This window comes from Tachypleus tridentatus, chromosome 4 (genome assembly GCF_004210375.1).
Source record: "Tachypleus tridentatus isolate NWPU-2018 chromosome 4, ASM421037v1, whole genome shotgun sequence".
Classification (NCBI taxonomy): domain Eukaryota; kingdom Metazoa; phylum Arthropoda; class Merostomata; order Xiphosura; family Limulidae; genus Tachypleus; species Tachypleus tridentatus.
This window is the reverse complement of record NC_134828.1, coordinates 13451449-13464473: the sequence shown is the minus strand read 5'-3', so window position 1 is coordinate 13464473 and position 13025 is coordinate 13451449. Positions and strand designations below refer to the sequence as shown.

At 32.7% G+C, this 13025-nt stretch overlaps 1 protein-coding gene across 3 annotated transcripts in view; it reads right to left on the bottom strand.

The window, feature by feature from the left end:
• Positions 1–4147: 4147 nt before the first annotated feature.
• Positions 4148–13025, bottom strand: part of LOC143248591 (uncharacterized) — a 45313-nt gene continuing 36435 nt past the window's right edge. For all 3 annotated transcript variants that reach the window (XM_076497075.1, XM_076497076.1, XM_076497077.1), the window contains 5 exons: positions 12070–12168; positions 11039–11152; positions 9023–9223; positions 8524–8622; positions 4148–8297 (listed from right to left, as the gene is read on the bottom strand). In XM_076497075.1, the coding sequence (XP_076353190.1) occupies positions 8211–8297; positions 8524–8622; positions 9023–9223; positions 11039–11152; positions 12070–12168 (600 nt within the window). In that variant the 3' untranslated portion in view covers positions 4148–8210. The remainder of the gene's footprint in view (positions 8298–8523; positions 8623–9022; positions 9224–11038; positions 11153–12069; positions 12169–13025) is intronic.

Genomic DNA, 13025 nt, shown 5'->3' with positions numbered 1-13025 from the left:
ATCTGTGGATGCACACTGCCAGAAACCGGGTTTCGGTACCTGTAGTGGGCAGAGCACAGATAGCCCTTTGTATAGGTTTGTGCTTAATTCTAAACAAATAAATTAACTTGTTTAAAGTCTACGAAGTTAGGAATTGTCGTTTTTGATCTAAAACGGATCACAGGATTAAACTTATCCTTAGGGTTTAATTTGGATTACTCAGTCGTGCATCAAATAATTCCTGTACTTAGTTCTGATATTCGTATCGTAGCTTGTTTTGATCAATGTTAGTATTAAAATACACAAGGTAATTCAGACGAGCTGACATAATACTTTAATTAATATTTTGTTTCCTAGAGGGCGGGTAAAACGATATCTAGACATTTCATTACTAACGGTGATGACGTTAAAAACTCAAAATTTTGTTCAGTATGTGGAAGACAGAGTATGCTTATAATAAATATTAAGTAAAGTAACTAATAATTAGTTGTTGAGTTTAATTCAGCGTCAGGAAAGGTATTTAGAGTTGCAAGTTAGAGTTATTGAGCCTGTTATTAAGTTGCTCAGTGAGTTTATCGCAATTTCCGGTGAAATGCATTTGAAGTTAGGCCTCCATTAGTTTTGGAGTTTATTTATAAAATTGGACCTGCAAGAAAACGTGCTATTGACAAACACTTATTGAATGAATTTGTTAATTCGTTATTATTAACGTGAGTTTGCCTTGGCTCACGTGCTTCTAATAAGACAGGAAGTAAGTCCTCGCGCAAGCTCTGTTTATGTACTTCCGCTCAGTGAAGTATCTAATGTTCTACCATTTCATATCCTCCATTACCATGTGAGCAAACTATTATCACAAAATATTTTTTAGCGCATGACGCTTACAATGATATAAATAAAACTAGACTTAAAACAAAATAAAAAGCAATGACTTTCAGTCGTGGTTAGGAATATTTCGAACCCTAAATGGTTATTCAAGTAATTATAACTTGAATATAACAAGGGTTTGGTTGGAATTTCGCGCAAAGCTACACGAGAGCTATCTGCGTTAGCCGTCCCTAAGTTAGCAGTGTAAGACTAGAGGGAAGGCAGCTAGTCATCACCACCCACCGCCAACGCTTGGGCTACTCTTTTACCAACGAATCGTGGGATTGATCGTAATATTATAACGCCCCCACGGTTGAAAGGGCGAGCATGTTTGGTGCGACAGGGATTCGAACCCGTAACACTCAGCTTACGAATCGAACGCCTTAACTCACCTTAAAAAGGTTATTTTGGTCGAAGTTAAGACTTGTTTATTTGTTATGGATATTCAGTCAAGGCCACCCATCTCTTTATTTTGAACCGATCAACTAAGGAAAAAGACAGTTAGTAAACAATTTCAGGGCGACTCTAATCAAATAGTGAGTTTTACCGGACACTTATGATACATTCATGACCTCAAAGTGTAGGACAAGATTTTGCTGCAACAGGACGCAAACTATGAACTCTAGGATTCACAGACCAGAACACAAATCATTTAAACCACACTCGACTCTTGACCTTACGAATGATATCACGTTAAACGAAAGCCATGTAGGTTTCATGAAGAATACAAAAACAACAAAAATTATGTCAGTTTCTCTCTCATTGTTTCTGCGGACATATCTAACTTTGGTTTAAAAAGTTAAAAAACAAGACCTTCACGACGCTATCAACATAGCTCTGGCGTTCCTAAAGAAATAATAATAAAAAAACGATACAGTAACAAATCGGCTGTTTTATAAACAATAGGAAATATTCACTAGCCGCGGCTGTAATTCGATCTCAAATCGGTCAAGAGACGGAGCTCCGAGATAAAAATTTGTATTTGAAAAAAAAAAAAAAACTCAGAGCCATTGTATAAGCCGCGGGTAAAAACTAGAATACATATTCTCATAAATTAAAACGTATCAAACATAAACGATAACTTTCACGAAACAATTTTAAAATACCTTACAACTTATGTGGGAGATCTGCTAAGGCTGTCTGCTGCTGTCCATAATTTTGGACCACTGGTCAGAAGGGGTTTGGTTTGAATTTCGTGCAAAGCTACACTAGAGGTATTTGTGCTAGTCGTCCCTAATTTAACAGTGAGAGACCAGAGGGAAGGAAGCTAATGAACACCACCTATCGTAAACTATTTTACCAACGAATAGTGGGATTGATCGAATATTATAATGCTCTCACGGCTGAGGAGGTGGGTATGTTTTATGACCAGTGGGGGAAGACAGCTCACTAATGGCCTAATATGTAATATCGCGATAATTCGACTCCATCATGCACATAGTACAGGTATCCCATTGAACAGCGTTGTATAAATTAAACAAAATAAACTTGTGAATATAATAACAAATACTTTAATCTACTGATAAGGTTATTTGACTCGAAGGGCTTCCAAGTAACCTATATAAACTAGAAAGTCGACTTAATTGTCAAGCGCGCTGATCTCGAGCGAAAAGTAGATGGAGGGGGCGCTTAAGAAAAAACTGTCGCATGACGTCACTAACTGTAAAAACAATTACGGAAGGGAGGTAATTGGGTGATCTTGACAAGTGTTTAATCACATCTTATGGTTTGCAGAAATGTAATCCAATAATTGGATTTATGTATGTTTAAGCGGAAGCACGAATATACTGCTTTCTCACTGTTAAAAGTTCAGTGTACGTGTGCCCCAGGATCGACACCTATAGTAATTGTAATGAACGTGAATAATGCATTAATAAATAAGTCTCACGTTTCTATGAATTTCCAACGTAACAACAAAAAGTTAATGTCGCTGTCATAATTCTGTGACTTTTTAATATGACAACACCAAAAAGTCAACATATATATCATGATTCTGTAAATTTTCAATGCTTTTTAAATTTTACGCAAAGCTGCACTAGGGCTATCTATGCTAACCGTCCCTAATTTATACTAAAGTCATCATCCTCAACTGTTGGGTTATTCTTTTATCAACAAGTAGTGTTATTAATCATCACATTATAATACACCCATGGCTGAAGCATATTTGGTGTGATGAGGGGGGAGGTGGAACCCGCGACCATCAGATTACGAATCGAGTGCTTTAACCACCTGGCCATGCCGGGACTTTTCAATATGATAGCACTAAAAGGTCTATATAGTTGTTATAATTATGTGACGACACATAAAGTCAATGTAGGTGTCATGATTCTACAACTTTTCGACATAAGCTCACCAGTAAGCACAAATGTAAATAGTGAACTTTTAACACTTTGACACAGAAGTTCACCTACTCGTACCACAACCTTAAAACTAAAGAACAAAGATAATACTTTTCAACTTAAAACACCACGGTCATTATTTCAAAATGTGACTATCATGTTAAAAATTTTAATGCCATTATTATTATGCCTCTCGATTCCATGAAGGAATCGCTTGCGGATTCATTAACAGGCTGGTTTTTTAAGTGAGCAGATTGTTAGCCTACTGCACAACCCCCAACCAGGAGGAGAAACCTGAGCCGTCCCTAATTTTGCAGTGTAAGACTAGAGGGAAGGCAGCTAGTCATCACCGCCAACTCTTGTACCAACGAATAGTGGGATTGACCGTTACATTATAACGCCCCCACGGCTTGGAGGGCGAGCATGTTTAGCGCGACTGGGATGCTCAGTTTCAGGTAAAATAATGAAACTACATAATTTTGTTATAAACCTGTAACTCACAATTTTTTTTTATAAAGTTACATCTGCCATTGTTTTGCAAAACATTATTTTAATATAATTAGAAATATCTTAACATTATAGTATCTTGGAAAAGCAGTAAAGTTAAATAAGCAAACAGATAATATACAAATAGAACATCATAACAACAGTTGGTTTAAAATCAAATAATAGCCTAATGTACTTAAAGTTAACCTTCAAGGAATTGAAAGGCTTTAAAACATTTTCTCATTTATGGTGCTGTCATCTAGCGTTGAAGTTAGGCATTATTGAGAACGAAGTAACTCGTCCGTGGAACTGTATTACCGATCGGCTTGGACGAGTTATCTCGTCTACGGCACTGAACAGGTTAATAGTATACTAATCTTCTGTTAGAAAATTAAAACATAATTTTAAAAGACTGGAAGGGCAGCTGAAACTTAATAAGAGTATTTCTATCAGTAAGGAATACAGAGACTCAAGAGCACTAAATGTAATAGTTTTTATTAGATTTATTACAGAAAAATTCAGTTGTGCAACGAATGTCACTTTTAAATCAAAAACAAATGACAATGAAAATGAACACAGTAATTATCATTCAAGCTGTTGAAAGTTGCAATAACATTAGAAACTGGTTTAACACAACAACCAAAGTGTTACGTACAGGAAGTTACAAGTACCCCCTGTCAGAAGTATATATTTGAAACAGGCTGGAGGAGGCTTTCCCTCCTTCAAATGTCACCCACCCCTCAAGCTAATACTGTCAATTAATCAAATTATAGATTTATTTTACTTTTGATCCAATTAAATGTCTCAGTTGACATTTCTTTAACCCTAGAATGCCAACGTGGAGTCTAGGTATTCTAGGGTTAAAACCTCAAATAACCTTGTGTATCTATCATAAGAGGAATCTAGAAGTCTTGAATCGCTAACAAAATTATTTTCTTTGTCACACTTCACAGATTCATTTACATGTAGGTTCACAGAGAAATATTTTAATACTAAATATATTATCTTTTTAGTAGGTAAAATTAACAAAATGGTAAACAGCCAAACAAACCTCATATTTAATATTCATGAAGACATTTAGGAAACAGTATTTCTCCTACAATAGAACGTTAAATACTAAAGATAACTACAGAATAAATATCTTTGTTTTCATATTCTTCAGAAATTGAAAAATGCAAGTTACATATTTAATGGTTGTAACCATTTACACATATAAACTTTGGTAGTGTTATATATAAACTGTTTGTGACCATTTCAACAGTGTTAACCCTGTTAGTACAACCTCAGTGTCATTAATATACTAGGACTATGAAACATTTGATTTCACATGACATTTGGCTATCAGCATGGCATTTCAACAACACAAACCAATATATTACTTATGTTAATACTGATAACCACAGAAACTGAACCTTTAAAAACTATACTTCTAAAAATTACAAATATGAATAAGGGTAATGTTACAATATTAGTTAAGATAATCCATCAAAACTGGACATTTTATCAGCAACTTTAAAATACTGTAACAGAAGTCTTTGTTCTCACAGTCTTCGAGGTTGATTTAACAATTGGATTTCAGTTGAATATCATATCTACATTTGTATTTATATCAAAGTTTCTATGGCTGTCTGTCACTGTTCCTCATTTTGATCTACTGACCAGAGGGCCATCAGCATCCTACGATCCATGTTAACCCTTAAACAGCTGGGATGTTACAGGTAGCAGTATCAGTTGATGATGGTTGCCGTTTAAACGTTAACAGTTTTAACTGTTACCATTACAAAACACTCATATTGTAGAGGGCAAGGAATATTTCTTGGTTTCTCATGTATTTCAACCTGACTCACCAACTCTGAGACCCAGAGCTCTACCACAGGACCACCCTGAGCATTATATAAAACAAATCTATCTCGACACTATGCTAGAACCTGGGTTAAGCATATTAAAATAAATAATAACCTAGAATGTACAGAATGGGTGCTTTTTTGACACCCTCATACAGTCTCCATCTTTCTGTTCTGACTAGAACTTACAGAATTAATTTCCTTCTTTGTAGTCTTTGTGTTTACCATTTAGTGTTGTATAAAACTGCCTGATATTCAGTTAATAGTGATCAGCTTACGTAAACAACTTTTCAATGACATAAAACCACTAGTTTTAAAAGAACATCAAAATCCTAATAACAATGGATCTCAAGGTGTGGTGCACGGTCTCCATTCACCTGGTCATGAAAAGTGTCACAGTTACCAAAACGATGTGTATCCACCAAGATACAAAAACAAGTTGAATACTACTGTGTTATACTACTAACCCTGAAATGTTTGTTGTCAGCCTACATGTGCTTAGATTGCAGCAATATAAAAAAAATATATTTTCTTATTAGGAAAAGATAAGTTGAACTTTAAAATGACTAAAATCAACTTTCAACAGCATTAGAACCCAACCAGTCAGAGTACACAGCTAGCAGACTTCTTTGAGTGGACAGGGCTATGAAATAAAACAGAAAGAAAAATACCACACCCAAGATGTCAGTTATATAATTATAAATCTTAAATTTTATCTAATGTTGATACACTTTCAAAACTCTGATTATACATTAGTGTTAACAACTTAGAAATCGTAATTTCAAAACAGCAAACCATACAACAGTCTACAATATGTGCTTAAAACTTGTATTAAAAAATTATACTCTATATAAACAGATAACACAATATAAACACTAGCAGGTACATATAAAAATTAGTTTCTGAGTAAATTTCATGCTGATTAAAAAAAACACCATATGTAGTTACACTTATTTACTACCAGATGGCTCTGTGGAATTAATAGGTATTACAATATGATTTTGTATTCTACTAACCCTACTATATGTGTTCTCATCTTTCTTTAAGAAGTTACAACAAAGAGTCATTTCTCTGTTGCTTTATAATACGGTTTAAAACAAAACTTATGTTAGTATCTTACTCATATTCATGGCCTATGTTGGTCATGATTTTTGTGATTAATGCATATTTACTGAGATAACACATCTTACATTATTAAAAACTGAGAAACCTTTAACATCAGTGCCACTGAACATCTTTAGTGTAACTGACTGCTATTTCAAAAGGACTTAACTTGACAATGTTTCAAAAGAAAATAACACTCCACACTGAGGGTAACTTTTACATTGTTCATATATCTAACTTCCATTAGTTTCATAAGTTGGTATCATCACAGAAACACCTGGAAGACTTGATGTGATGACTCAAAGTTAAATATATAAAACAAAAGTTGATAATATGTTAAAGTTAACCACAAAGTTTCATTGCTAAGTGACAATGTGCAGGAGTTAAATGACCAGGAATAACAAGAAATGAGGTCATTTTGTCAACTTGGGTGATTTAAAGAACAGTATATTTTTACTGATGCACATACATTACAGACCTAACATAATGATTAATATCAAACAAGTTAGAGATACAGAGAAAATCATAATAATAGCATCTGAACAACTCAACAAGAAACTGTGTACAGAAACATTAAGACGGTCTACTCAATAAGTTATTGTAGTTTAAAACCAGGTGTAATAGCTACAGACTTGTTCAAGAACAGCCACTCTGCATCAACGTAGGTTGTAATAACTTACACACTGAATTTTAGAAAGTGCTCTTACATCCATAAGAAAACAAAACATTAAAGAAAAGATGCAGTTGTTTTTTTTATAACAGTTAAACCAAAAACTTTGGTGAATTATTATGTCCTTCAGTGCATAAAAATAATTTCAAGTACAGTAGTACTTAACAATAGGAATCGACAAGGATTCAAAATAATTTGCATGCCAAAAAATCAACCAATCAGATTCCTATGGGAAAAAAAGATCACTGAAGGTACTTATTGTGATATACTATGAGCGTATTTAATAATATGTTAGCAAGGTTGCTAATGTTTCCAGTATAATAATTAAAATATTTGTAATATGCAGCTTTTTGTCTACTTCTTACCTAATCAGTTTGGCAAGGCTACTACCTGGATAGCTCAGACTATCACTACAGGATTTCTCCAGCTTACTTGAATGGTCTATGGGTATCTGTTTTTGATATTCCATTAAATATTCATATGTATGTACAGGTATGATATAAATCATATACTTAAATATATTTTCAACCCAATAGGTAGCGCTAGTTTCTAAAAGTATACAAACGAAACTATTAAAATATTTCCAAGTTGGGTTCAATTTTGCTTTAATCTTATAAATATGATAAAAAAATCAAAATTTTAATGGAAAATTGAGGTTGTTGGTTATTTATAGAATTGCTATAAGACGTATTAAACATAAAGAATACAAACAAGTAAGGTAATACCAGTTGAATAGGTTCTGAAACGATTTTCAATACCAACTTTGATTGACAAATTTAGACTGATTCATTTAGTTTTAAAGATAGTACTTCCCATTGAAATTAAAACTTTTGTTCTATTCGTAAGTTTAAAACAAGGTTGAACTCGATTTGAAAATGTTTTAATTAAGGCAGCCTTATACTGTAGTATTACAATTATGCATCATCATCTAGGTGGTGATGGTGGAGTTCTTGGAGTTGGCAAAGACCTGTTTAAAGCATAGTCTTTTCGTCTTCTTTTAAGTGATGAGTACTGTATGCAAAAAAGATATTTGATTAAAATGTATCAAGATACAGAGAAATAGCTATTAATTTAGTGTAAAAAGGGAAAATCGACATTTTTTAATAACTTTCACAACTTGTTATTAATCTAATAATTTTTTAGTTTTAAATTTCTGATATGTAACTGGTGTTTAATATGTCTTTTTTTAAGCAAAACAGAAACTAACAGCACATTTCCAAGACAAAGATTAACTTACTGGTAAACTTCCTCGAGAAAAATTCATGCTGGAATAGATAAGCAATCCCAAATCTTGGTGTCCTGCCTCCATACATATTGACAAAGCTGTGCTGCCATCCTGCAGTGGAATATAAAATAATTATCTAATAATCGATTTTTAAACATAAATTATTATCTTTAAAAAAGTTAAAATTATTTTACATGTACAAAATGAAACTGTTTAATAATTTTCTTAATTGCAGTTATACATTAATTAACAATCTCAGATGGACTATTAATAATATATTCCATCAAACTCCAAAACTATCAATAAATGTGCTGCATAGAAACTTATGATTTCAATTAAAGTTGTTTACAGATATTCTTACACTGACTTTTGTCATTATCATCATCAGATAAGCTTATAGTACCATTGTATGCATTGCATTTTTCTTTGGGCACCACAAATAGTAACATAATTTGTTATTTATGAGTTTTAATATTACACTGCTCTCAATAATAAGAACAAAATGGCTTACTCTGTCTGTTAAATAAAGGTCACAATCAGGGTGACAGAGCAAAAGTTTGACCAGTTCTCTGTGGCCATGTTCAGCAGCACACATTAGGGCAGTGGATCCATCATTATCTTGTAAGTTGACCTCTGCCCCAGCTTCCAGTAGCATCTCCACCACTTTCACATTATTTTGACTAACAGCTAACATTAGAGCAGTCTGACCATTCTGGTTAGAAAGTAGATTATAAGCATCATTTTTATATGTGGATGGTTGAGAAGATATCTTACAAAGCACGGTGTAATTTTGCTAGTTGGGTGGACAATGATTTAAGTAGAACAATATTTAAAGAGTTCATGTTTAATGACAGAAGATTTGTGTGTTTAGTTTATAGCTAAACCTGGAAACACCTGAAGTGTTAAAAACTTTGATGTAAATATTACTTTGATCTTTAAGATGTGGAGCAATATACAAAAATATGGCCTTAATTTGAACAAAAGATTAAAGCATAGCCTTCTAACTTAACCAATAGAAGCTTATAACAAGGTCTTATAACATGGCCTCCTAAGTTCATTATAATTAGAATAACTTTGTGTTTTTCATGTGTTATTAACTTGAAGATCATCTTGATGGTTATGTTGACCCAAGGATTACCAGTTGACAAAAGTTGGCAACAAATAAGGGAATATATTAACTTAATGATTGTATAGTTTGACTGTGGAGCTTTGGAATTTATCGTGGACTTATTCTTAACTAGAACCCAAATTTGTTAAATAAAAAGTAAAATGATTATGACCCTTTTTGAAAACCTCACACTTGACATTGTGTTATCTCAACAATAAGCACATATATGACACAAATTATTTCCATCACTTCAACCACTTATTTCTCATGACTATTCACCATTTTCATCACTTTACCTACTATGTATTTTGACTGTTTCACTTCTATCAATAATTAGGACCTAAGATCTACAGTTTGTCAGACAGTGTAAGAGATGCCCAAAACAGCTTTAACACTCTTCAAATACAGTTGGTCACTTAATCTTGAAATGACCAACTTTGAGATTCATAGGGAACCTATCAAGAATTTGTTGTATTAATTACAATACTGATAGTGTTTCTGTTTACAGTTATTTATATGGCACATTTATTATTAGGGACCTTTTAACAAATGAAGTCATAAACACCAAAAAGCAAATTGGTGAATGAACAATTAAAAAACAGAGACTTTATTAATGGTTCTTGTGTTAAAGGATTACAAGTTAATAGCTCAAGAAACGTACAAAGAAATGCAAGTTTTTCTTTACTATGTACCTACATACATACAAGTAACCAATACATCCAAATGTAGCATCTGGAGGATGCAGCTGCATGGAGACACCCAGCTTATAGGAGCCCCCACCCAGGAAAAAAACAAACAAACCAAGATTGAAACTTTTGCATAATGCCTCAAGTTTACCAAAGCTGTTCCTAACTAAATCTTTTCTTAAAGCACAGCAAAGTTTGTGGATTTCATCTGTTTTTTGATTAAAGCACAGGAGATATCATGGTGGTAATGTGAAGAGTCAGTGTTGGCAAAGTAACCCATAGTCAGATGAAATATAGAAAGGAATTGAAACTAGTTTATTTTTACTGGGCTGTGAACCAATATCTGTCAAGATGAATGATTCTACATTGAAAATCACAATGGAAATCTGGTAAACCACAAAAAGTAAGCTAAGATTACAATATGAATCATACAAAGGAAAAGCATAATTAGAAGTTAATAAAGTGATTTTAAACGCACCGGTAATCATTCAGTACCTCAATGTAGTTGTGTAAAGATGTGAAGAGCAAAGTAGCAGATGTGACACGTTTCAGTTTATCAAACTAACGGTCAGACTAACATGGCTGTTTGAATGTTCCAAATAAATGTTATGCTGTAAGGTTCACACAAAAACAAAGTAATTTACATTGAATACAAAATATTATTAATAACAGAATTTTACTTCTGTGGTAGAGAACCCTTAATTTTTTAGAGCATAAGACAAACTAAACACACCTGGCTTGCCTTGGCATTAATGTCTCCAAGGTGAAAAAGTCGTTTAGTAACATCACGACGAGTATCATTTTTCATGTCTGTTAACGAGAGCAACATCATGCAATTATAGCCAGCCTGTGGGGATAGAGATACCATGCTTCTTTTCAAAATGTAGTCATGCAGCATGTTTAGAATGCAGAAACATGTTTACCAAGAGTTATCACACAAGTAGTGTTTGTGATACAACACATAAACGTTGTAGAACAGTAGTGCCTAGTGAAGTAATCTGACACATTAACAGGCAAACACACAACCCAAAATAATGTTAATTGTGCTTTTCAGAAGTTTTATACACAACGCTTGTAATAATAACACAGCATTTATTCTAAACTACAAAATATTCCAGTATTTTCTGTTGCACACTGTGGTATTTATCACTGTTACATGTCAACATGCTGATATTAGCAAAAAAGAAAATGATTAATATTCTTGTAAACACTGTAAGGTATATTATAATGCTTTCTGTTGTGTATAAATACATGCATAAAACATGACATATAAGCAGGTTTATCTCATCCTACTCGGTGAGGAACATAAAAGCTATACAAGATACACAGAGATAACACACAATGTCAGAAAATCTCCTTATATCATCATATACCTCAGTATGCTGCACACTAGTGATACACAACAGATGGAGACAACTTAGGATGGTAAAAGTTCTCACAGTTATGCATATAAAAGACACAACCTAGAACAATTTTCACAAAACATCAAATGTAGCATTTTATTAACTTAAAAAAATATTAGTATGTTTAATGCAACTTAACAAAAAATCTGTAAAAAGATTTGTCTTAAGATAATCTTCTATATTTATATCAAACAATGCAGATAACATGCCATCACAGCATACTACCCTCGTACATTTATCCCATATAAGTGTTCTATTCATCAGTCCTAGTCTGATGTCACAAATACAGTTACATTCAATCAAGAGACACCAAACAGAAGTAAACGTTTCTTCCTCTCTCTGAACTTATCTGAGTGCTTACCTTGTTGTGCTTAGTGACATCACAAACTTTGGAATCTAGAAGGATACTAACCACATCAAAATTTCCATAGGAAACAGCATAGTGCATAGCTGTGTTACCCTAAATGCCATGAAATAAGAGGTGAAAAATGGTGAATTTAGAAACAATTAATATTGTCAAATTATAATGATAAAACTACAATCTATTTTATTAATATCTGTAATGAATTGAGATCTGTAGAAATCTGCCAAAATGATGTTTGTATCCAGTACCCTAATATTAAACACATAAAATCTCCACAATATCTATTAGATTACACAGTTTAAATGGAGAAGAAAGATTTATTTGTACCTTCATCTACTGTTTAAGGTTAATAAAACATTCAACTTTATCTACTGTTTAACAAAACATTGAACTTTATCTACTGTTTAACAAAACATTGTACTTTATCTACTGTTTAATAAAACATTGAACTTTATCTACTGTTTAATAAAACATTGAACTTTATCTACTGTTTAATAAAATGAACTTTATCTACTGAACTTTATCTACTGTTTAACAAAACATTGAACTTTATCTACTGTTTAACAAAACATTGAACTTTATCTACTGTTTAATAAAACATTGAACTTTATCTACTGTTTAACAAAACATTGAACTTTATCTCTGTTTACATTGTTTAACAAAACATTGAACTTTATCTACTGTTTAACAAAACATTGAACTTTATCTACTGTTTAACAAAACATTGAACTTTATCTACTGTTTAACAAAACATTGAACTTTATCTACTGTTTAACAAAACATTGAACTTTATCTACTGTTTAATAAAACATTGAACTTTATCTACTGTTTAACAAAACATTGAACTTTATCTACTGTTTAACAAAACATTGAACTTTATCTACTGTTTAATAAAACATTGAACTTTATCTACTGTTTAACAAAACATTGAACTTTTCCTCCCCTTTTTTTTT